The sequence below is a fragment of the Trichoderma camerunense genome (genome assembly GCF_050948025.1).
Source record: "Trichoderma camerunense strain CBS 138272 chromosome Unknown V8C40scaffold_15, whole genome shotgun sequence".
In the NCBI taxonomy this organism is placed as follows: Eukaryota; Fungi; Ascomycota; class Sordariomycetes; order Hypocreales; family Hypocreaceae; genus Trichoderma; species Trichoderma camerunense.
In genome coordinates this window covers 376,934-400,380 of record NW_028145355.1, presented here as the reverse complement: position 1 = coordinate 400,380, position 23,447 = coordinate 376,934, and the positions used below count along the sequence as shown (strand labels likewise).

Here is a 23,447-nt window from a genome sequence, read left to right as displayed (position 1 = left end):
CACAACCACCTTTTCGTTCATTGAAGCAGAAAGATGATCAAAATATACTCAAGGAAAAGACTTTGGAGAGGAAAGCTGCCATGAATGTACTCGAACCACTCGCTTGCATTCGTCCACTACCAGAAACTGTGCTTTGTGTAGCAAAAGTGACTTTGAAGATTCGACATGGCTTGTTTCGTTCCCTTTTTGTAACTGCGTGCTCTCCAATTGCACTCTATACTCGCCATGTTGTCGGGGTATGTGGAAGGATAGGATCGTATGTATCTGCATTCTGCGCTCGGCGATAAGGAGTGATCTCGATGTTTCCTCGGGGGGCTTTCGCTTCGCGAAGGTTACAAGTTGCTTCGAGTATTCTGATCTTGGTTCTATAGAGATTCTTAGCGATATTGACTACTAGCCGTCAAGAGACGAGCACATTCGCGCAGCCTCAGCACCATCACAAATGTTGCGTCGGGGCGACATCTTTCAGCTATCTTGGACAACGTGCCCGAGCCCAGCCAGCAGAGACATCAGCAGAATGGTTGAGCTAAAATATTCTTCCACCACGACATTGCAGTAGGGCGTTAGGTGTTGGGGTATTGGGTCGGTAGGCGGAAAGGGTTGGAGGCAGTTTGGTTTCGAAGGTCTAGACCCAACTAGAGACAAACCAATCAATGCCGTGAACATTTTCTGCTGCAGGGATACATCAAATGTACTTAACTTTGTCCTTATAATGCAAAAAGGCTTTTGTGGCGTGTGCAATTGTACAGATGGAAATTGTTGAGGCATTCTATGCGCGTTTGAACGTTTGTGGGGGAGAGAGTGCTACTACCGAATCGCCACCGTTGAACGAGCCGACTGGGTAATGCGGAAATTCTTCGAGTTCGCTTACTGTTTATTTCAGTCAAGACAGCTACCAGGCGTGCAAACCGACAGCGGCAAGAGAATTTAGAGATGTTTATACGTCTTAATTCCAGTAAGCGAAAAAAGACTATGGGGAAAATTAATGGAATCATCGCAACGCCTTAAAAAGACTCGTACAGAAATGGACCACAGCAAATTAAATTGTATTATAACTCTCCAACAAGATTCCTTCAGAGCTCATTGCCTGAAATTCGACCATAATGTACAAATAAAGTATCTTGAACCACCACTTGCACGTTTCCGATGAGGGATGCACAAGAGAAACCGAAATGTGAGAAAAAGACTTCCAGTTTTGACTACCAAACAAGGTGTTCAGTTGGACCTGGATTGAGAGGTGCCAGAAAAGAGCAACGGCGATTGACTGCTGAAGTTAATCACCATGTCAGCTGCGTACAAACCTGTAGTTGGGAGACTGTCTTACCGTCAAGGCATTCTGGAACCAACCAAATGAGGGACCAGTTTTGGCTATGATGAAACGAAATGCTCAGAGTGTGATGGCAGTCGGAGTAGGAGAAGTCTCAGAAGCCAAATGAAGAGAGAGTCGAAATCGATGGGTGTTGTTGAAGGACAATCTGGCGCTGCTACTCCGGAAGCCACCTTGTCTTGCTTCTGGCTGCTCGGGCCGAAGTGACCAACAGAATCAATGAACATCAACCATGCCAATCGTTTCGGGGTGAAATTCAGTGCTGAGCAAGATCAGCATCAGGGCGGAGAACATTTTGTAGAGGAGCCAGGGGAGAAACATACATGGATATGAAATTGCAGAAGAAGACACATGTTGGTGTCCTTCTCGTCAAAGATGAGGGAGGACGAGGACGAGGACGAGGACGACAATTCATCTGCGTGGCTTTGCAGAATTGGTGACGCATTAATCTCGGTTACCATGGGATATTGAGCCTTCTCTTCAGGCCTGCGGAGTGACATCCAGTTCGTTGAACTGGGTTGAGTACTGTTGCATTCGAGCATGCGTGTTTGGCTTGGCGCGTAGTCTAGGTATCTTCAACGACAAGGCCAGCCGGCTGGGTCCTCTAGTAGCACCCCGGCCAGCCGGCCTCGTCGTTGAACTGAGCTCTCTGCATTCTGGCCTTGGCCGTGCCGCCGCCCCTGCCTCCCTCCCCCTGGCGCGCCTCAGCCATGATCAAGGATACCACGAAGGAATAACAAGGATGTCATCAAGATCATGAACGAAGAGGCTTGGGGGAAAGGTCAGCATCAGGGCGGAGAGCATATTGTAGAAGGATCAAGGGAGAAACATACGTGGGGATGAAGTTGCAAAAGAAGACACATGTTGGTGTCCTTCTCGTCACCGGTGGGGTGACGTCCAGTTCGTTGAACTGCGTCGAGTACCGTAGCAAGGCCGGCCGGCTGGGTCCTCTGGTAGCACCCCGGCCAGCCAGCCTTGCATCCTGGCGTGAGTGTTGGGCTTCGCGCGGAGTCTAGGAGCCCTCTGGCCCTCTGGCCCTCTGGGCGAGTACTCCCTTGGCCGGAAGACCTGGATAATTTTGTTAAACGAGGAAGAACAGGATGAAAAGGAAGAAGAGGAAGAAGGGGGGGAGGCTGGGGGTCAAGGACGAAGAAGAGGACGAACCGCTGCCAGCTGAGGTCTCAATAGACCTCCCGCTTGGGGAGCCTGTAGGCTCGGCCCCGCGGACCTTTTGTCGTAGGGACGTTGCGAACCGGTTGGTGGTGACACCGCCACCGGCTGAGGCCTCAATAGACCTCCCGCCTTTGGGGTGAAGAAGAAAAGAAGAAAAGAGAAGACGAAAGGAAAAGGATGGACGAAGAGGAAACAAGAGAGTGGGAAGGGCGGGGGTCAACATGATCGTTTGCGTCACTCATCTGGCAACACTTGCCAGCTTTCACTGAAAGCTAGCAGGCAAGGTATCCCAACAAAGAGCCGAAAAATCACCCAAGGCTTCAAGAACCTTCCATGGCAAGTTAAGAGTGTATTTTCGATTGGACAGCTCAGTCTATCCCCAACAACGCCAAGGCGGCAGTTAACTCCGATCTCGATCCATTCGATACTAGGGGCAAGCCTCGCCAGTTCCTGACCGATTGCTGAAAAGGATGTCAAGTGAATTGGGAAGAGCGCAAGATGAATAGGTGGAGTGGGCCGAGGAGGGAGGGCGAGGAAGCTCCGCGAGTGGCTCAACAGAAGAGACTGGAGGCGAGAGCGAATACGAAGAGGATGGAGTACAATAGATACAAACGCCCAAGCACGGCATATCGCAGATGCCTGTGTGCCTCATAAGTCAAGAATTTGATGATGATTGCAGAGACGAATAGTCGAGCAGCGCTCTTCATATCCTGGTGAAAGGCCATAGAAACCTCAGGAGGCCCTCCTAGATGTCGCTTATTTTTGCCAGATACAGAGCGAAAGATTTCTTCTAGCCAAAGCTTAGAGGTAGTTATATTGTTGCAGCATCCTACCAGTGACCAGAGAAACTCAGCTGGTATATGCAGTGGGATATAGTACCTACTAGTAGCTACCTGTAGCAGAAGAACCTTTGGCAAAGGGGGAGCATAGACGCATATACTTGTCCGGGGTGCTCAGTGACTGAGGCCTGCCTGCAGATCGAGATGCAGATCGAGATACAGTTGCAGATATCGCAGATCGGACGAATCGATCGGTCACATGCTCGGTTCTTGACCGCTCAAATTGGTTAGGGAGGGGGGGACTGTTAAGCTCCCTTCTGCACGGCCTGCTTTCCCCCCCTCTCGCCCCCCCTCTCTCTCACTCTCTCCCAGTCTCTTTCACTCGTTCAATTTCTCCACCATCTTTTCTCTTCGAAGACCTCTTCTTCATACAGCAGATCCATCCATTTACTTTCTACAGCTCTCGAGTCGACGCCATGCCATTCCCAGCATTCTCTCATGTTTGCTCCCTACGCCGCTGTTCTCGTTAGAGTTAGTATTCTACCGTTGGTAACTCCTCAGCAGCGCTCCTCTTTACTTTTGCCATTCTCAAGCCTCTTCAACACATCCACGACAACACGTCTTTTTTACAAGCATTTGGAGTTCCGTGAATCTCAAGTATGAATCTTATGCTCCTGAAACTTTTACATCGATCAAAGCTAACTGTATAGTCCTCGTTAGACTTCTTTACTGGCTGTGTTTTTGTTTCGCCAACGGTCGCATCTACGAATAGAGTTTGCTCGGTCTCTGACCCTTTGACGCTCCCCAAATGTTTCGTCACTCCAGGCCGCGTTCATCTTTCCATTCAATCTACACATCACAAGTAAGTTGCGTTTCGTACTCTGCTGTACTTGACTCTGACTAATCTTTTTCACAGCCCTGATATAGGCGAGATTTGTGAAAGCCCAACCTACCAGCTACGGCAACTTCTTCATTCCGCTGGCGCCATGTTCTACTCGGACAATGACATCTACACACTTCACCAGTCTCAGCCGCTGCAAGCTATATTGCATTTCCAGGCCTCCACAACCTTTCCCGGCGAGACATTTATTGTGTCAATTGTGCACAAATCCTTGCGCAAAAAGTCGACTTTTCTAAAACTGCGTCAACTATTCGTCGCAGCTCTCATTTTCGGGGCAGCAAGGGACTCAAAGGGACCAATCGTTGATACCAGCGCGCTTTCCGAAACCATTCTTTGTCATGTCACTTGTGCACGGTAAAGTCCTACGCATATGAACCCTCCCATGGAGAATCTTGGGAGGGTTCAGTCAAAACAGAAACTACGCCAGGAGCTGCTCGACATGGAAGAGAATCCAGCACAGAGCAGAGAGCATGGCTACAATGACGAAAAAGAAGCGCAAGCACGAGGAGGACGAGGATGTTCCCATGACCAACACCGCCGACGGTGAGAAGAAAAAGAAGAAGAAGAAGTCCAAGTCTTCGAATGCTTCGACTGATTAAACCCCACTTAGGTGGGCTCAACCAGAGGTTGGGGTTGAGATAATGGGAAAGTTAGGGGACGGTGCCTTGGCTTGCGACAAGGGCGATATGAAGAAAAGCGACGAGAAACTCAGCAACAAAAGAAGAACCTGAGTGCCGTACTTGTCAACGAACGCTCTACCGATCTCGACTAGGGTTCTGAAGAACACTTGGAGCCTAAGCCTATGAGGGACAGGAGCAACAAGGTCCAACAAGAGCAAGTCGTCTAAGGCTGAGTAGGTTGAGTAGCATTAGGAGGACGGCTCTGGCCCGGGGTGGCATCCCCCGATGAGACGTTTACTGTGCCACTTGTGCACGGTAAAGTCCTACGTCTCAGGCAAGAGATTGAACATGTCGTTGCGGAGCCTTGTTTACTAGGCTATACGAATGAATCCCAATCACCCGCTGAGACGTTTATATTGTCAGTTGGGCACGGTAAAGTCCTACGTCTCGGACAATTGTCCAAGGAAATAGATGATGTGAGTAGCTTCGGATTCCAGCACTATTCAAGAAGCCACAATCTCTGACGATGAGAATGATGGAAGTCATGCTGGCAGATTAAAGCTCATTTGTGGATCATTGGCCAATGAGCAAATATTGTCTATTTTTCATTGAGCTACGCATGTATGTATCTATTTTCCCCAGTCGGCGCTTCAAATCATCCCGCCGCACGGTAAAGTCCTACAGATGCGCCAACGCAAGCGCACCGAGTCAGTCACGGCTTTCAATGTACATATTAGAATAGCTGTATGGAAATGTCTTGTTTCACACTTTTGTAGCTTCGAGATTTGTGTCTTTGCATCCAGTGCAGATTTTGTTTTGTGCTCCAAACAGTAGCTTGTCCAACATTCCCTATAGAAGCAGGGTGGCGCTATCACCATGCAGATGCCCAAGTCCACTGGTATTCTGAAAGGAGTTGAATATTGGCCTCTCTTGAAATGTGGTAGACATTGCATCACCACATACCAATGCCCTAGACCGTCTACCTACAGAGATTTGTCCGATGATGCAATACAAGCTGCGATCATTCATCCAGCACCATATTGACTTGGTCCTTGTTCTCCTCCTCTTCTTCGGGGATAGATTCTCTCAATACACTCATACATAGGTTAATACAATAGATTGTCCCATCTATGTTTCTTGTAGCTCTTTTCTTTCAGATAATTGTGTTACAAAAAGATGGTATCCTTCAGTCGCGTTGATCAAGCATCTTCAGTTCATCCATCAGCCGACACTTAGCCATCAAAGATGGAGGATGAACGGTGAAGAGAGTGTTTTCTCTAACCAAAGAATCTCGCCAGCCAATCGCCAGTTAGTTTATGAGTAGACTTGCCGATTCAGCTCCGATTCTTTGGCGCGTGTAGGTCTTGATCACCATCATGTCTCCTCTTGAGAGATCCAATGAGCTCAACCAAACGAGACTTCCCACACTCCAGGTTAACAAAATTGCTTCTCTTCGCATTGACGGGTATTTGCTCTCTGATTCGAAACGGTATATAAACGGGTCTGATTAACCATAGAGGGCCCTATGGAGAGACAAAGTAATGCAAGTCCACCAATGGAGAATCCCATCATACCTTAGGAGTCTTTTGCAGATGTGCTAGGTGCTGGCTCGAAATGTTTTAAGGAAATGACTGCGACAAATTTTCGGCGATAATCCCATTGCATCGATAGATTTGGGAGAGCCAGGTTGGATTCGAAACTGGTGAAGCTGAAGTGGATTGTGGATCGCTGCCAACATTATTTCCGAGTGGTGTTTGGTGGAGAAGATTATTTCCACCGAGTGAAACGCGTGCGATGTAACCAGCCTAGAAGCAATGAAATTTGAGAGTTCGAAGTTATCTTGCGAAGGGTTTGTCAAGACAAAGAAAAAAGAAATATAGAAAAGGACGATCGAGTCCTGTAAGAGTGTTGAAGTCGGGAAGAGTGACAAAAAAAAAAGTGCAAAAACAATGGACACGAGGGGAATTGAACCCCTGACCTTTCACATGCGAAGCGAAAATCATACCCCTAGACCACGCGCCCAAGTAGTTACAATGTTGTCTTTAAATTTCGTAGATACGGCAATGCTAAAAATTCGGTCACGAACAGCTCCAGTGGTATCCTTTGTTCAGAGATGATGGCTTGAACAGACGGAATGGTGGTGTGTACGAATAGAGATCAATTTGAACAGTTGAGAAGATCAAGTGTTCACTGAGCGCATCGGCGCAGGGACTCTTTAGTTAGGGTTGCCTGCTTTGGACCAAAAGTTGGTCTAGGTAATAGGTACACTTCTGCTGTGAATAAATATCAAACTGATTATGAGACTCCAAGAACAAGTAGAGTGCTTGTACCTTTCAAAAACACGGTCGGAATACATCCATTGACTCGATTTTGTAAGATCATAGCTACTAGAAAGTCAGCTGTATATTATAATTCTGACTGGTACATAGGTTTCGATGGAATGAGTTATCCCAATTGGTAAATTGTAGGGTAACGGAACCTGGAGAAGTGCAGCGCGCTATTATTATGGTAGAGACCGTATTGAGAAGGGACTGGCTTGGAGGCAGCCACAGGACGAACAACCTCGCTGCAAGACTCGTCTACATACTATGGGATCACTCTTCCACTCTTCCGTTTCCCACAGCCAGTCTTTGTTGCTCCGACCCTTCGAAAACCAGGGCGTCAGGGGCAGCACAAACCCATCGTCGTCTGGTTTCACTCGCCATTTATTTCTTGTTACGTGCTTAGTTCACTCTCTTCTTGTTGAGCAAGTAGTTACAAAAAAAAGCTGACGTGTTTCTGCTCGCAGTTCTCACCCTCGCACATCAAAGACGATGAAGCGATTCGCCCCTCCTCTACTACGACCATGTTTAATCGTCTTCCACAGATCGATCATTGCAGACAAAGCGGAAGATGCGTGTACCGAACCGCTGACCAACGACAGGCCGCCGACGCTTTTGGCACAAATTGATGACTGCAGACCGTTGAACCGTTGCACCGTTCGCACCCACTCCCTTGGACTTGGCCTAGAGCTAGAGGAAACTGGAGGAAACCAAGTGGAGATGGCAATTAATCCAGCTGTCACTCTGACACCCGCACATGTTCAGCCTAGTCCTTGTTGTGTGATTGATGTCAATGCCTGGGACGTTGAGTGGCAAAAATGGTCTTCTTCCGAGCTTTCTCGCGATCAAAGCAGCGGTACTCTATAGAAATCCGCTGTATAGATGAGAATTCGTCGTTGCCTCTTCCCCAGGGATCTAGAAAAGATCTCAGCAAGCACATCACTCAACTTCTACAAGAACGCCCAGCTCGTGTCGTGCGGGGCGTCGCTGAAGCCGGATTTCTACTGAAATCTGCAATCTATTTAATCATCGGCATTCATTGGCCGTGCAAAAAGAAGCTACACAGCCCCCGCCATGTCCATGCCTACTACGCTTAACTCCAACACCCTCTTCAGCTAGACCCCGCGGGGGCAGTTCCCAATGCAGATATTCAGCTGCTCTCCGGCAGATGTAGAATTTGGGATTGCCCAATCAGCATAGAATCCAGCCATGTCTGCTTCTTAATTATGCCACGTAGACGAGGGGTAGTCCGCTAGGTGAGCCTAAAACTTGGTAGATGAGCCTCTCTCTGACCTCGAGGCATTCTCACGATGCCGTTCTAGGCACGAGGCGCTGTAGTATTGGAGGAATTGAGCCATTAGTTAAAACGGTGCCGTCTTAGTGCAGAATTGCCTTGATGAAAGCCAGCGTACGCTACGGCAGTCAGAGCAGGGCACGAAATCGGCATATCAGATTTGGCCCGCAATACCTCAGCCGGAGCAGTATAAGAACAAGACTTGATCCTGTACATCTCCTCCATGAACTTCTGCGTTTTAAACAAAAAATACCATTGTTGGCTTGTAAACGTTACCAAGAGTCAAAATGTGTGAGTCTGATCAGTACCTATTCCCCACTGATCCATTGTTGTTCTTGAATTCGCAGTCTTTATGGCTTTTACACGAGAGAAAATAATCTGACTTCTCACAGCTGTCACACTATACAACACCACCTCTTCCGCCTTCAATTTCACTGGTAGCAAAAACGGTCTCCACGATCCTCCCCAGCAGATCGGCCCAGGTGATGAGGCAGAGATCCGCTACACCCCAGGGCAGCCTAGCGTAATGTGGTATATCGACGAGGATAGACAGGGTCAGGTAGTTGTCGAGGTTGGCAATCATACTCAGGGAAACAAGCTGTGGGGAGAAGGAGCATTTTCACTTAGACAGGATGGGCGGCCGGATTATTGGGTTATCGTGACACACTAATGGTGACTGAACTCTCAACTTGAGAAAGAAGAGCCTGCAGACGAAGTATCAATAGGTATTACAAAGAACATCCATTGGTATCTAGTACTGTTAGTACTTAGGTCCTCTAACTGCTGTGCCCTCTCACTGTCTGAGGCAACTAAACCTAAGCAGCTGCCAGCCGTAGTGGCCACCTGAACAACCAGGCAATAACTTACGTGGCACGCCGCGTCAACTGCCCCTTAAGAAATGCAGGAGCAGGAGTCGAAGCACTTCTTTCACGTTTTGAATCACTGCCCGCCCACTTTTCTCCCTCTTCCCCCTCTCCTCAACTCTCGACAAACACGATTGCAAGCAACAGATCCCAACTTCTGCAGTTCTAAAGCACAGTCATCTCCGTGTAAAGCATTTGAGGCATCACTTTGTCATTCTTCTATGCATCAGCGGCTCGTCCCATTTCTTCTGATGAGGGAGTAACGCGGAGAGAAACGGCCCCTAGACCTGCACTGGAGAGTTCTTCCAAGAAGATCATCTTCTCTTCGTAAAGCTTCGCACAACCACCGTTCAAACAAAAAGCGAGCCAATAATCTCCGTTCAAAGAACGATGGCACTTTGTAGGTACACAACTCTGTGTCTGTTTTGGACAGATGCTCATCAAGACGTGTTTTCAGAGAAACAACCTTTGACGGCGGGACAATCATCGCTGCTTGGAATACCGAGCACGCCGCAAAAAACCATTGGGCTGTCACTTGGGATTGATGGCTGTGCTTTTGCTCAACCTCAGATCACATTCTAGACAAGCAAACAACAGTTTTCATCTCTCTCTATTCTCTCCTCACTCCTACCATTCGTCGCTCGAGCTACTTGCTGCTCTTTAGAGAACCTGTTTCTTTTCTAAACGTTGGTCATTTCCCTCATGATCTTTTCTACTTCGCTTTGACTAACCATCTTCTTAGGTCCACTTTGTAATCATTATCGCGTCTTCCAAGAATCTCATTCCCAATCAGAGGCCCTCCTGACACAATATTCCCTTCTAAATCTCATCTTTTCCCACACTCTCGTTCAGCCTAGACGGGAAAATGACTGTGACCTCCTAAAAACAGTAAGTAAATGTTTTCCCCTTGGCTCCTACCATTTACTAACCTCATTCGCGATAGGCGATTACCCTCTCTGAAGACACTGATCAACAGATCACTGGGCATTATATGGCCTGGTAAGGTGTACATCAACTCGACTTACCCGTCAAACATGCCACTGACTAATCCTTCAGAGAAATCGACTTCATCTACATCGAATGTGAATCATTCCGTGTCCCCTTGTTTCCCTCTGGTCAAGTCAACCCGTCATTCGAAATTTTAGCACAAGGCGGACGCAGCACAGCTACGCCATTTCTACTCTCCTCATGAATCTTCTGAACACTCCCATGCATCTAGGCGTGCACGGTAATGTCCTACGCACGCTCTGTCGGCAAGGCGCCCCTACGAACGATCTTTCGACAACCGACCGTTTCAGCCTTGCCGACAGAGCCACCTCCTTTGTGTCGCTGCCGTCGCCAGTAACATCACCCCCTTCAATACCACCTCCTCCTATACAGTCCTTGGAGCCGCCACCCATGGCCGATGTTCTTCGGCACTTGCATAGGAGCCTCTCACCCAGCCAGCAATTCTCTGCTCGGTGGGATGTATTTGCACTGTCAATATAAGCAGGTTCGCAACTTGTCGGGTTTATGGTGGGAGCATCATCACAATAAGACACTTGATCCTCTCCAATACGCTAGCATCCTTGCATATCTTGTGGGTAAGGCGAAGGAAAGGTGGAAAGGGCTGTCACGACTGAGCACTCCCTGCGTGGGTTTGCATCCGGATCTACCAGCCGAGGCGAGGGCTGTGTTCAGTAAAGCGGTGACGTGCATCGCGTGTCAGTATCAATTTTGCTGTTACCGAACTAAAAACGAATGCGAATGGGCCAACCAGGATCAGGATCAGGATCTTGAAGGCAAGACGGAAGAGTCGGAGGGACGGGCACGGTATAGTCCTACGCATGCCTTGGCTGGCAAAGAATCAGCCAAAGCATCTAGCTCTCCCAGGGCTGGTGTGGCGCGAAATTGCAGATTTGTCGTCGAGGACTCGAATAAGGTGGTATACCAAGCATGTACTTTTATTCTACAAATCTTATGTACAACACATAGCAAGTTACACAATTCACCAAAATGGCATTTGATCACTCTTGTCTACATGAGTAGGCTCAATTTGATGGAGCACAAAAGATGTTGTGGCGAACACGACTGCTGATTCACCGTCAGCGCATGGAAAATACATGTATGTAGCAACAGAGTTCATATGACATATCTAACAGACTAATTGAGGAAATCGTTTGAAATATTTGCATTGGTTGTGTCTTTAGATATGCTAAGAAGATATATATCGTATTGATGTCATCGCAATATTATGATCCTAAACTATTCCTTGTTTTCCTCGATCGCGGTCGCAGCTGGGGAAAGCTAGAAAGGCCGACCTCGATACGATGACATTGGCCTCATCTACCTTTTGCAGAGCTTTCCGTCTTGACGAACCTCCCATCGCTCGTTGCCCACACACGGCGCGCACCAGAATACGTCGGTAGGATCGACTTCGCGCTTGATTCGAAGCAGTCTCGCGTAGTTGCTGCCCCAGAATGTCTGTTGGAAATTCTTCTCGAATGGAAAAGCCTGTGGTAGTTCAAAACACAGGTTAGCAACAATACTTATTGATAAAAGATAGGAAGATAACATGCCTCGTTTATGTATGCTCCGGATTTGGGCGTCAGGTCGCGGAGTGGTTGGAATTCTTTGTCTAGGATCGCTTTGGTATTGTTCTCTGCGGTCTTGTTGAACGGCCCGAAGGGTTCGCTGGTCACTAGCAGTAGATAATTGTGAGTACAATAGATCTGGGTATGATAAATGAGAGTTTGAACAACTTACGAGCGTGAACGTATGCAGTTCTCCATGCGGGATTAACGGCATTGCTGCCTCCTCTCGGCTTCGCTTCTTGGACACCCTTGCCGCCTACCATGAATACGGATATGGTTCCGCTAGGATTAATTGCTGCTTGGAGAGCGCTCTTCAGCTTTTGCGGGTTACCAGTTAGGGTTTCGCCATCGAGAAGTCGGGAGACAAGGTATTGGCTTCCACCCGCTTGGCTGGTGTCGTAATTCTGGCTAAACCAAGCAAGCCACGAATCATACTGGGTAAGAAGAGTGTAAAATTGCACTTTGCCAGGCCAGCGCTCACGAAGGGTTTCGTTGATTGGATTGAATATCTTTGCGACGACGTCGGGGCTGTCGACGTCTTGGAGAACGGTCGTGCCTAGGAATCCAGCGACGCGATCTGGGATGCCTGGTATTTGGACGGGTGTTGTCATATTTTTAGTGGCAAGATTGTAGCCAGAAAGGCCTTGTGCCATGAGACTGGGTATTTGGGAAACGATGTAGGTGATGAGGTCGAAGACGATGGATTCTCCGGGGTCAGTGAACATCATATATGCGACGCTCATAATCTTGGGGCTTGGATGCGTCTTGAGCGTGACGGATGTGATGACACCAAAGGTAGAGCCGCCCCCCTGCCATGACCATTAGTATTGAGACGTTTATCATTTGGAAGACAGCTGCTACTTACTCCTCTCATTGCCCAGAATAGATCTTGATGCCTATCTTCGTTGGCTATGACAATATCGCCTCCCGGTGTGACTATTTCCATTTCCCACACGTTATCTGCTGCCAAACCATACTTTGGCGCAAAGATTGAATGGCCCCCGCCAGTGATGTAGCCACCTATTCCAACAGTCTTTCCTCCTCCACCAACAATGGCCTCGTGATGCTTGTCTGCAGCAACATATATATCCCACATCTCAGATCCACCGCCAACAGTGATGGAATTTCCTTGAAGGATCTTTCCAGAGCTATTCAGTTTATACTGCCCTTTGTTGTAGGTAATTTTGTTCAGATTATGGGTCCATATGGAGAGAGAGCCTGGAGAATTGGAGCGGCCGAGGTAGTCGTGACCAGTATTCTTGACGTTGAGGCGGACATTGTACTTGCGTGCTGGGAGATATGGTTAGAAAACTCTTGTTTCCGTCACTGCAAAACATATGAATCCAACTTACCAAAGTCTATACCGATCTTGACATGCTCTGCAGTTGATGCATTGACCACGTAGGCAGGATAACCAGCTGGAGAACATGGCGTGTCCTCATCCGGTAGGCAGGTAAAGTTGTCAAACTTGTCCCACATGACGGAAATTGGGTTTGCAACATGAAACTCGTACGTCTTCCACTCATCGGCTACCTGGGAGCACTGGCTGCTATTGTAGGTAGACTGGCTAGGATGGCAAACTGCGCCGGGTGGAGATGGCCGAAGCAGTCTTCCATTGAGTGTTTGGTTGAGGGCAGCCCATGTGTGGGCAGAGGGCCAAGACGACGTGCCAGGATATGCTTTGCATGACTCTGGAGGTGGTGCACAGAGGCTACAGGCACTGCCAGCTAGGCAGAGCAGCAACTGGAAGTTGGAGCTCAACATTTCGATGACTGCCTTCAAGAACCAGACAAGTGATGCAGCTGAATCGCAATGAAGCAGTGACCATTCTTGAATTCGTGAAGTGAGCCAGCCATGATTTATAGTTTTTGGTATCCTCGAGGAGGCACCGCAGGAATCAATGGAAGGATTTCATGGCAAGCATCCCTTGATGCATAGAGAGACCGAAATGTTCAGCTTCTCCCGCTCTTGGGATGATGCCGCGAAAGGTCGACGTAATCCACAGCAGCCATTAGACGACTCCTGCATCGTGGCTATGAAGATCGCCTATTTGCAGCCAATAGGAAGAGATCGCATTCCTCGCAACCGCAAGATGCTGAGTAGCTCGACACTAAAATACCACATTTGGAAAGATGCCGCGAAAGTCGTGGCGGGAACAGCGCGGGTTGACCACTGAGCTGGAGACACGCTAGGATTAACCTTAGACGACGCGGGTCAGCATTCTGTCGTATTCTGCGTGTTAACAGGAGACTGGGTGCTTGCACAGTACTTACACGGGAGAACGGGCTGGAATCTCTGCTGCGGCAGGACAGTCTGCAGACTATTCTGTGGGTGAATGATGGAGTAGAGGTTGAACTCGACGCCGGGACAGAGCGATTTCTTTGATGGTTGGTGCGATGAGCAACTTTGCGAACGGGGGTTTCAACTGGTCAAGGGAAATTCGGCTGGCATGTTGGATTCTCCAGTAGGCGAAAAGCTTCTGGTCGTTGTGTAGCTCTTGATTCTGAGCTACCGGGGGTTGAGGACATTTCGGCTGGCATCTTGAATTCTCTGGGAGGCGAGAAGCTTCTGGTCGCTGTGTAGCTCTTGGTAGGCGAGAAGCTTCTGGTCGTTGGGTAGCTCTTGATTCTGGGTTACCACTTGGCCATTATTGTTATCTGGCAGAAGACTCCTTTGACTGTTTTGCACAGGTCCGCGAATGGGACCAGATGCCACCATCCCAGCCAGTACAGGGGAGGCTGGCTCCCGGGACATCCGGCACGGACTTTTTATTGGCGACGAGTTCGTTGGTGTTCGGCGAATTTTGTGCATTATGGCACGACCTGGGCCTCTCGTAGACCCCGGGCCGCGCCATACTTGAACCTTGGCGTTCTTTGTCTTGGTAGGCAAAATGTAACCCTTGAAGGCATTGAATGTCTGTCCCTCTTCGAGCTGGCGTGTATCTTTCAGCGGATACGCAGTATTATCAGTGATCCAACGACCACTTCTGTCTTGATTATAGCAGTGTTAGTCTTTCTGGTTAATGTGCGAGTTGTGCGGTGCAGCTAAGTTGTTGTACTCAACTGAAATGAACATACCGTTTGAACGCTAGCCATAGATGTGGCATTGGCGAGTAGATGTAGTAGATGTAGTAGACGTAGTAGAGAGACGTCCCCCTCAGTTGTAGCATTTAGCCTGTAGGAAATCATGGATGCAATCTGTGGCAACCATGGCTTCGCAAATGCCATAGCTTGAGTTGGCATGACTTCGCAAATGCCGTAACTTGAATTGACACCGAGTGAGTGTTGGAGGACCGCCGTGGCTATGACGAACAGGTAGGAATCGATATAAATGGCGGAGGGGGATGGGTTGGTGCAGAATCTAGTACCCTGCCTTAAGTCGGAGGAGTTCATGGGCAGATGGGCCCATGCGTAATCCGGTGTCCTTTTCCTGACACAATCCGATCTTCAGCATTTCGGTGCTGACGGTAAAATAACAATGAAATATGTAATCTGTGGCCGTGATTAGTCTGAAAGGTCGAGTCAAGACGCGAAGATTTTGGGAGACTGTTGAAGATGGATGGCGAAATGGAAGAGAAGAGACTTACGATTGGAATAATGATGAAGCAATATTAGTAGAACCAAGAATCCAAGAGACCAAGAGACCAAGAAACCAAAAAAGAGCAAAATTCGAACCAAAAGCAGACCAAAAAAAGATTCGAACAAAGGAAGAAATGTTTGGTAGAAGCAAAAAGTAGAAGCAGTGGGAGAACAACAAGAAAGTTGAGGGGGGGGATTTTAAGGCAGGGTGGGCAAACGGCTGCTGACTGGCTCAGCTAGTGGGCCATCCACACAACTGGACGTTTGCAAGAACGCAAGCGATGAATGGGCTGCAATTGTACATTGTTAACTGAAGCAACTATTGTTTAATAATCACCATTGAGAAAGAAAGAGCAGGTTGTTTGTGAGACAGCATTAAAGCCAGGTCATTCACTTGTCTCTTCCCTCCCTCGTCTTATGGGAGCCTTGACTACTACATGAATTTGCAAGACAAATTCAGGAACGGCAATTGAACATGATACAGTAGACTTGATATCAAATCAAAATTTATTCAAAGGGTTTCTGATGTAAAAAGAAAAATACCAGCGAAATTGCTGGCATCCCTTGCAATTGTCCTCCTCCAGTACTTTGGGTATCGTTGAGATTAGGCTGCATCTGCATTTCCGGCGGCGGCGCCCTAGTTGATGTACGTTGTGAATTACCGGCAGTAATTCCCCATCCTATATCCCGATTAGCGTTGAGTGAAAACTGTCCATTTCTCCCAGACAAAGGAAACATTGCCCGCAGTCTCGCCTTCTTCCTTCTTTCTCTTTTCTCTTTTCTTTTTCCCTCTTCCCCATCTTCACCCTACTGCTTCTCTCGCATCGCCATAATACGACCTGATTTTACAGTCAAGAGTTTGCACAAGACTTCTCCTCCCACCTCTTCTACAGCGGTAGGTCAAACCAACCAGGATCAATGCTGAATGGATCCAATTGTGACGCATCCGTTGGCTGATTCTGAAAGTACTGGTCCAGCAAGCCCTGCTTCGAGTTAGATTCTCCTCTGACCTGATCAACAAGCCCTGATCCAAACTTACCCAGTCCAATCCTTCAGTGCCATCAATCATCTGAGACATGGGTCCTGCATACGGAAGCTCTTGGGTAGAAGCAGCAGCAGCCAGATCTTCTTCTGGAGCCTTGGACAGAGGGATATGGCGGGCGTCCTTGTCAGCCACTTTTTGCACCATCAGGCCGAGCGCCAAAGATGCAAGGCGTGCTTCTGGAGACATCTGGCTACTAGATGCCCATATCGTCTGCGATCTCTGCAGCGCATGGTATTCTCGCCCAGTAAGAGCGTCGTCATCCTTTCCAGGCACTAACACGCTTGAAGGACGCCGGAGACGAACAGAAAGATCCAGACAGATGACCATGGCAGCCAAAAGAAAGTCGTGCATGGTCAGTGAAGAGACCATCCATCGGTCATCATACAAGCGCCCTCCGGGTTGACATGCTTGATGCAGATCTGCCTGGCGAGCCAGGATGTCAAGAGCTGCTTCGGCACAGGTGCGTCTAGAGTGCTCAAATCGACGGCCGTCAACCTCGTAGCTGATGTATCGCCGATGCAGAACAATGAGACCTTTCAAGTAGAGCATTTCGATGGTGCATCTCTCGAAGATGATGTGCGATGGGTCCATGAAAGAACGACCAACGTCTCTTCCTCTCAGGATTTCCGGTAAGTTGTTGTACGCCTCCCTCATTTCGTTATCTAACATAATCGTGTTGTCGTAGGTTGGGAGAGACAAAGACTGTGAATGCGCAACAATCCTTTTGAACACGGCCATGACACCAGACTTGGCGATTGGATACCTGATCGGAGTGTTTTCGAACAGAGGGCGCCCGGGAGGCAGCAAAGTCATGTTTATTTCAAGATCAGAGAACTGCAGGTTTCTCGGCACTTTAGTGTCGCAGAATTCTGTCGGAATCATGCTTGGAAACCCCATCTGAAAGGACATGAGTGCGTCCACTTGGAATATGTTGTGCCAAACGCGCCGCCGCATCTCTCCATCAAAGACTGAGATGCCTGGTAAGCCGTCCGGGTCGTGATGATAGCCCATTCTAAAGGCGAGGCGAATCAGAGTGCCCATCTCAAACCAGTGATCGGAGCCGAGCCTATTGAGAGTGAGGTAGCAGCTCTGGAGATGCAAGATCATGGCCTCTAAAGCATACGCGTTTGCATTAGGGAAACGTCCCAAGATTAGGCATTCAACCGTTCTTTGCTGCAGCATTTTGGCTGTAGGCCTTGCAGCTTTGGGCCCGGCCGAACCGCCGGCGACATTGCGAAGAGTGGTTGTGAGGCTGAGAACGGCAAAGAGCAGAGCAATCCAAAGAGGAGGTGCTTTGAGGGGAGCGTCCCAGAACTTTTCATACTGCATCCATCACCAAAGGTTAGTTGCAACATGAAAAACGACCTGTCAAGTGTTGACTAATCCTTGATGACATGACTGACCTCCCTTTGGAACTTGACCGGGTGCAGGATGCCTACACACGACATGCAGGTGGCCCGCTTGCATTAGCGCACCAAACCTCAAATTGTAGGGCCAAAGATGAAAATGAACTGCTGTGGACTCACCCAGGACCATGAATCTGGCGTTGAAATACTGGGCAAGAAGGGCATCGCATGCCGATCTCGGCGGCAGGGTGCTGATGATATCTTCGAGATCGACCACCGGAAATTTGCCAAACATAAATCCGGCACCGTCTTCCGAAGCAACGCTCTTGCGCTCCGGCTCCTCCTGCGCCAGAGGGCGGTCAAAGGCCGACAGATGCTCTCTGACCTCTTTGATTTCATCCAAGATGGCCCTCCAATGGCTGGGGTCGATATAACTGACCTGGCCATCTCCGGACTCGTGGCGATGAGGCAGCTCAGGCGGTAACGCGTGATCGTCTTGGCGGAATCGAGCTGACTTGAAGGGTGACTGAGGGTGTTCATAGGAAGATGTCGGCATTCGCCTCTGGCTGGACGAAGCCTGCGTACCGGGAGCCGCACCTATGCCAATCCCAGCGGCGGCCGGATTCGCGGCAATCGAAGCCAGCATAACCTCTAGGTTATCCAGCCGCTCCTGGATGTTGCCAACCTTGGGAGGGCGAGCTTTGTTCCTGATGGCATTGGGAGCATATCGACATAGTGACGCTTGATTCCGCCTGGTACAGCCTTCGCACGGCTGACCGCGGTTGCACATTTGCCTGCGGAGCATAAGGGTGAGCTTCCTCCCATGTTTTCTCTTGGGCTTCATTCGGAGACTTTGCGTGTATCAGTGGACGACGATTGCTTACTTTCGAGCTCGACATGGTTCGCAAGACACAGGGGCCCGGTTCCGCTTTTCAATCTTCCTTGGACCAAACTCCATTACGCGACTCCCTCAACGAGTAAGGAAAACAGCACTTGTACAATGTGGAAAAAAAGAGAAGATCAGGAGATAGGTGGTAGAAGATCGAAAAGCCGGCTGTTATCGGCGAAAGCACCCGGACTATTTAATGACCCCGTTTGGGGATATTAACTCCGGGCAAGCCTAACTACGGCAAATCGATTTGCAGCATTTGCTAATTGCCCATTTCCTCCTTAGCTCAGCGTGTCATGGCTGGATCGGCGACTTTAGCGGGCACTATTGCGGAGATATTATCCCCGGGTTTCTCCACAAAGGGCAAAATTCCGTCAGGCTGGTGCGAAGAGCTGAGTCGGGGATAGGAGCGGGAATCTTGTAAGTCGAGATGGCGATGCCAAATTGGAGGCAAATGTGTTGTTGAAGATGGTGGCTTTACTAACACCGGTAGCGATGAAGGATTAAGAATTTATAGGCAGCCGGAGATGAGAAAGAAGAGACAAATTATTTAAGTGTGAGGCCGAGGGCCTCATCGCGCATCATCGCGCATCATCAACACCCAGGCTCACATTCAGCAACCGCTCCAAGAGCCACCACTCCAACAGTATCTTCTCTTTAATACTGAAGCAACCATTATTTCACCATCTGAATCGCAAGCTCAAGCCAGTATTCAATTCGAAGAAAGCTGCACACACTTCCAAAGAGACGCTAAGAGAGCCTAAGCAACAATGTCTGCTCTACACGGGCTTGGCTCTGTCATCTATGGCAGAGTCTTTGTCACTCTTCCCATTCCAAATACACCGAACGACCTCTCCAATCAAACCATGGTCGTCACCGGGTCAAACAGCGGCCTCGGGTTCGAGTCCACCCGCCATCTCTCTCGCCTCGGTGTTGGCAAGATCATCATGGCCGTTCGAACTCTCTCCAAAGGAGAAGCAGCTAAGAAGGAAATTCTCAAATCCACTGGAAAGCTCGATTCAAGCATCGAGGTGTGGCCCATTGACATGGATAACCAGACTTCTGTCAAAGCCTTTGCAGAACGAGCAGCTCTGTTGCCCCGCCTTGACGGAGTCTTGGCCAACGCAGGCATCATGACAAACCAATTCGTCCTCAGCGAGGGAAGCGAGAAGACGCTCAACGTCAACGTCATCAACACTTTTCTCCTGTTTTTCGCACTTCTCCCAACGATGCGCAGGTCAGAGCAACAGACAGGCAATCCGTGTCGCTTCGTCATTCCCAACAGCGCCCTGCATTACATGGCTCCTCTTGCTGAGCTCAACGACAGAAATCTCCTGGATCGGCTGAATGACGTAAAACAGGCCGACATGGGCGGAAGATATCCACTTTCAAAACTTCTCGTCCTCTATGCCGTACGGGAAATTGCCAAGAGGGCCAAGGGCAAATTCATCATCAACACGCCGAACCCTAGTTACTGCAAGTCTGACTTGGCCAGAGAGCAAGATTCAGCGGGGGCCCGAGTCGCTGAGAAGATCCTGGCTCGCTCCACAGAAGAGGGGAGCCGCACTTTGGTTCACGGGATCCTCACGGACGAAAGCAGCCACGGCCAGTACCTAACCAACTGCAAGGTCCAGGTGTAAGTAACATTGATGACACTCCTCACCACTCCTACATAGAAACAATGTCTAACTAATACATGTGTCCTGTCAGGCCAGCGAAACATGTCACGAATCAGTGGGGTCAGCAAGTTCAGAAGAGATTTTTTGATGAGCTTCTCGGCAAGCTCGACACAATCTCCCCGGGTATATCGTCCAGCCTTTAGGGGTGTTTGCTACCAATTTATTGCGCTGATGCGCGAACCATAGACCACGGCGTCTATTGCTTTATATGAGAGAATACCCCACGATTGGAGATGGCCATTGCGTTTTTCGACCGGCTGGAGAGGTTGGAGGGTTGAAATGACGCTTGGATGGGCACATCCGCCGATATAGTGTTTATCGGTCGTGGTGTAAGCCGTTATTCAGCCTGCGAATGTGTGTTAAGATGTTGATTGACCGGTCAGCCCTCAAGGCATTGCAAATCAGGCGATTGTATTACTAGGATCTGACATTATACCTTCATTCACTTCTATAGTCTACTTCTTCTAATGCGATTACAATTTTAACTTGGTAAAATGCCTACCTCGGAACGCCAAAGAGGTGGTTCGATTGCAATCTCCGCCGCTTAATCTCCGCAGACGACCCTCATACTCACTTGATCAAAAAGGAGGAAGATGACGCCGAGCCTATTCGGTAAGCCGGTATCCAATCAAGCTTTCCTTTGTTTATGCATGAATATTGCAACCTGATATGGTATAGTGGGCGTCATCATCTTAAAAGGCCAAATAGTTGAGCCTCTTGACGAGATCGGAAGCAATGCTTGCATTGGGCAATTACAGCCAAGGAGACTGAAGATGCTTCAATAATGTTCATTACTAGTTCAAGTGGTATCTAATGCCATAAAATTCCAGTACAACAAAGAAAAATCGTGAAAGGAGGAGAAGAAACAAGCAAGAGAAAGAAGACATGGAGTCACAGAAGGTTGTCTCACAAAAATATGTTCCCAATCCTCTTACTCTCCCCTACTTTCCTACCCTTTGGGTTCATTAAGATCAGCTTGTCTTTTGTCGTTCGCAGTGTGAGGAGGTATCCTTTTGGATTAACCAGACACTTTGTTTCTCTTCTCCACCATCCTTTCTTCCTCCTTTCCATCCACGCGTGCGAGTATCATCACGCCGCGCCCGCCGACACTGCGCCCTCCAACTTGTAGCCCTTAAACTGCCTCGCAGGCACTTTCTTGTCAAAGAGAAGATCAAGTTCCTCAAACGTACGGCCCATAGTCTCGGGAACGCGGAAATAAGACCAGATGAGGCAGATGAGAGCAAGACCACCAAAGAAGAAGCCCAGCTTGCCCTGCAAATTGGCTTGCTCCGGGTTAATCATGTAGGGAATGGCCACGGTCATGACGATACCCAAGAGACCTTGAGCAGCAGTGGCTGCAGCGATAGTCTTGGAACGAACACGTGTAGCCGAGCATTCACCAAGCAGGACGAAGCAAACGGGACCGATGGAGATGTCGTAGAAAAAGTTCCAGATGAGCATGAGAGATGACTCGGCCCAGATGGCGCCGGAAGGTCGGCCAGGGATGCAATCGAGGATACCGATGACGAACTGAAGGACAACGAGCCACGCGAGACCCGACACGAACAGCGTGCGGCGACCAAATTTCAGCATGAGACCCCAGGAGACGAGAGTTCCGACGAAACCAACGGCTACAGAACAAAAGAGTTATTAGTAAAGCTAATCTCACCCTAGATGTTGGGCTATTATGGTGGAACAACTTACCCAAGAATCCAACAGACATGTCAAAGGCGCGGTCAGTAGGAAGGCCAGCCTGTTGGAAGAAAAAGGTGCCGTAGTTGATGAGGTAGATGCCACTAAGAACCTGAGTGCAGTAAACACCCATAGAAATCTCAGTTCGGCGCCAGTTGTCTCCCTTGAAGCAATCCCAGTATGTGCTACCAGCCTCGAGCTCCTGCTCCAAACGATCCGTCTCGACAATGAAAGCCAAGGTAGCTTGAACATTCACCTTGGGCGACGCCAATCGCCTCAGTGACTTCTCAGCGTCCTCTAAGCGGTTCTTGCGAACCAACCACCACGGACTTTCGGGAATAAAAGCCATACCAGGGAGGATGACAAGGATCCAAAACCACTGCAGCAGGAAAGGGATCTTGTAGGCCCAGTGGTTTTCGAGCTTAGAGGTACCAGCAGTGACGCCGTTTCCTAAAAGTTGGCCGATAACGAAACAGAGGTTGACGAATGAGGTGAGATGACCACGAAGCGCCGTGGGACAGACCTCGGAGGCATAGGCTGGCGCAATGACGACAAACATTCCCAGAACGAGACCGGCCAGCAATTCTCCGGCGAGAAGAACACCGAGGGTCTTGGAGAAGAACTGAATAAAGACGATGCCGGCGGTGAGGATAACACAAGCAGCAAAGGTGAGTTTTCGACCAAAGTAATCCATGGGATAAGCGGCAAAGAGTGCACCGAGAACTTGTCCGATTGGGTTGCCCATACTGAGAGCCGTCTGCCAGGAAGCTTCAATCACCCACTGCATATGGCCGTCAGCAATGCTACTTGAAGTAAATGATGAGATGGTAGTAAAGACTTACATCTCCCTTGTACAGGTGTCCAAAGTCACGAGTAAACTGTGGTGTTGAGTACAGATTTCCGATGAGCTGGGGATCAAAGGCAAGCATGATGACACCAATGGACACAAAGCCTGACCAGGCAATGGCCTTGGGATACAGTTTCAGGGCCTCGCCAAAGGTGAGCTCGTGCTCGGCACGAATAGCCTCGATGGCTTCGGCGGTGGCACCGCCATGCTTCAAGTCGTGAATCGAGTCTGGCCGCGTCTCTTCGCGTTGTAGGTCGGCCTTCTCCGCCATTGTTGCGACACTTTATCGATTCGCCGTTGCTGATGAAAATTGATGCGGGCAAATGAGGCAGGAAAGCATAAAACGAGGTCTTGAGACCTAGCCTCAAGAGCGATTCCTGATGGAGAGGGCTGAGGTCGTCACAGCCGAGATTGAGAGCCACACGATGCAGCCAAGCTTGAGAAGGTGCTGAGACGACGCAGGACAGCGACTTCCGAGCTGTGGAAATCGCAAATCAGGGCTAGGGAGTCGTAGATATAT

The 23,447-nt window shown here is 49.1% G+C and overlaps 7 protein-coding genes and 1 non-coding gene across 8 annotated transcripts; 3 read left to right on the top strand and 5 right to left on the bottom strand.

Annotated features, from left to right (window-relative positions):
• Positions 1 to 3,660: 3,660 nt before the first annotated feature.
• Positions 3,661 to 4,994, top strand: V8C40DRAFT_65408 (uncharacterized protein). The gene is made up of 3 exons (XM_083223241.1): positions 3,661 to 3,936; positions 3,990 to 4,141; positions 4,196 to 4,994. The coding sequence occupies exons 1-3, from the start codon at positions 3,778 to 3,780 to the stop codon at positions 4,536 to 4,538; spliced, it is 654 nt and encodes a 217-aa protein (XP_083070486.1). The 5' UTR covers positions 3,661 to 3,777; the 3' UTR covers positions 4,539 to 4,994.
• Positions 4,995 to 6,750: 1,756 nt separating this feature from the next.
• V8C40DRAFT_t160 lies at positions 6,751 to 6,822 on the bottom strand. Its single transcript has one exon. It is a non-coding gene; the product is annotated as a tRNA-Ala (tRNA).
• Positions 6,823 to 8,659: 1,837 nt separating this feature from the next.
• V8C40DRAFT_65393 (uncharacterized protein) lies at positions 8,660 to 9,123 on the top strand. The gene is made up of 2 exons (XM_083223240.1): positions 8,660 to 8,706; positions 8,808 to 9,123. The coding sequence occupies exons 1-2, from the start codon at positions 8,703 to 8,705 to the stop codon at positions 9,083 to 9,085; spliced, it is 282 nt and encodes a 93-aa protein (XP_083070485.1). The 5' UTR covers positions 8,660 to 8,702; the 3' UTR covers positions 9,086 to 9,123.
• A 2,394-nt stretch (positions 9,124 to 11,517) lies between these two features.
• Positions 11,518 to 13,823, bottom strand: V8C40DRAFT_65391 (FAD-binding oxidoreductase). Its single transcript, XM_083223239.1, has 5 exons — positions 13,204 to 13,823; positions 12,717 to 13,141; positions 12,024 to 12,660; positions 11,837 to 11,958; positions 11,518 to 11,771 (listed from the first exon to the last, which is right to left on the bottom strand). Exons 1-5 carry the CDS (start codon positions 13,613 to 13,615, stop codon positions 11,604 to 11,606), a joined length of 1,764 nt encoding a protein of 587 aa, XP_083070484.1. The 5' UTR covers positions 13,616 to 13,823; the 3' UTR covers positions 11,518 to 11,603.
• A 462-nt stretch (positions 13,824 to 14,285) lies between these two features.
• Positions 14,286 to 15,020, bottom strand: V8C40DRAFT_281186 (uncharacterized protein; the record flags this gene model as incomplete). The annotated part of the gene is made up of 2 exons (XM_083221547.1): positions 14,286 to 14,837; positions 14,929 to 15,020. The coding sequence occupies 2 exons, from the start codon at positions 15,018 to 15,020 to the stop codon at positions 14,360 to 14,362; spliced, it is 570 nt and encodes a 189-aa protein (XP_083070483.1). The 3' UTR covers positions 14,286 to 14,359.
• Positions 15,021 to 15,812: 792 nt separating this feature from the next.
• On the bottom strand, positions 15,813 to 18,843 carry V8C40DRAFT_251835 (fungal specific transcription factor domain-containing protein). Its single transcript, XM_083217258.1, has 5 exons — positions 18,705 to 18,843; positions 18,001 to 18,614; positions 17,878 to 17,909; positions 16,469 to 17,797; positions 15,813 to 16,412 (listed from the first exon to the last, which is right to left on the bottom strand). The coding sequence occupies exons 1-5, from the start codon at positions 18,776 to 18,778 to the stop codon at positions 16,317 to 16,319; spliced, it is 2,145 nt and encodes a 714-aa protein (XP_083070482.1). The 5' UTR covers positions 18,779 to 18,843; the 3' UTR covers positions 15,813 to 16,316.
• Positions 18,844 to 18,927: 84 nt separating this feature from the next.
• Positions 18,928 to 20,855, top strand: V8C40DRAFT_251832 (uncharacterized protein). Its single transcript, XM_083217257.1, has 3 exons — positions 18,928 to 19,129; positions 19,211 to 20,345; positions 20,420 to 20,855. Exons 2-3 carry the CDS (start codon positions 19,480 to 19,482, stop codon positions 20,529 to 20,531), a joined length of 978 nt encoding a protein of 325 aa, XP_083070481.1. The 5' UTR covers positions 18,928 to 19,129; positions 19,211 to 19,479; the 3' UTR covers positions 20,532 to 20,855.
• Positions 20,856 to 21,477: 622 nt separating this feature from the next.
• Positions 21,478 to 23,198, bottom strand: V8C40DRAFT_268338 (general substrate transporter; the record flags this gene model as incomplete). Its single annotated transcript, XM_083219950.1, has 3 exons — positions 21,478 to 22,019; positions 22,093 to 22,861; positions 22,923 to 23,198. The coding sequence occupies 3 exons, from the start codon at positions 23,196 to 23,198 to the stop codon at positions 21,478 to 21,480; spliced, it is 1,587 nt and encodes a 528-aa protein (XP_083070480.1).
• Between the last annotated feature and the right edge of the window lie 249 nt (positions 23,199 to 23,447).

Excerpts from the sequence above, each read along its gene's own strand:
- V8C40DRAFT_65408 (XM_083223241.1), top strand. The coding sequence starts at position 3,778 with ATGTTTGCTCCCTACGCCGCTGTTCTCGTTAGAGTTAGTATTCTACCG. Across the intron at positions 3,937-3,989 it reads TGGAGTTCCGTGAATCTCAA|TCCTCGTTAGACTTCTTTAC; the intron begins GTATGAATCTTA and ends CTAACTGTATAG. Across the intron at positions 4,142-4,195 it reads ATTCAATCTACACATCACAA|CCCTGATATAGGCGAGATTT; the intron begins GTAAGTTGCGTT and ends TCTTTTTCACAG.
- V8C40DRAFT_251832 (XM_083217257.1), top strand. The coding sequence starts at position 19,480 with ATGTCTGCTCTACACGGGCTTGGCTCTGTCATCTATGGCAGAGTCTTT. Across the intron at positions 20,346-20,419 it reads ACCAACTGCAAGGTCCAGGT|GCCAGCGAAACATGTCACGA; the intron begins GTAAGTAACATT and ends GTGTCCTGTCAG.
- V8C40DRAFT_65391 (XM_083223239.1), bottom strand. The coding sequence starts at position 13,615 with ATGTTGAGCTCCAACTTCCAGTTGCTGCTCTGCCTAGCTGGCAGTGCC. Across the intron at positions 12,661-12,716 it reads TATTCTGGGCAATGAGAGGA|GGGGGCGGCTCTACCTTTGG; the intron begins GTAAGTAGCAGC and ends TGGTCATGGCAG. Across the intron at positions 11,772-11,836 it reads CCGGAGCATACATAAACGAG|GCTTTTCCATTCGAGAAGAA; the intron begins GCATGTTATCTT and ends GAACTACCACAG.
- V8C40DRAFT_251835 (XM_083217258.1), bottom strand. The coding sequence starts at position 18,778 with ATGGAGTTTGGTCCAAGGAAGATTGAAAAGCGGAACCGGGCCCCTGTG. Across the intron at positions 18,615-18,704 it reads GAACCATGTCGAGCTCGAAA|GCAAATGTGCAACCGCGGTC; the intron begins GTAAGCAATCGT and ends TATGCTCCGCAG. Across the intron at positions 16,413-16,468 it reads GCACTGAAGGATTGGACTGG|GGCTTGCTGGACCAGTACTT; the intron begins GTAAGTTTGGAT and ends AACTCGAAGCAG.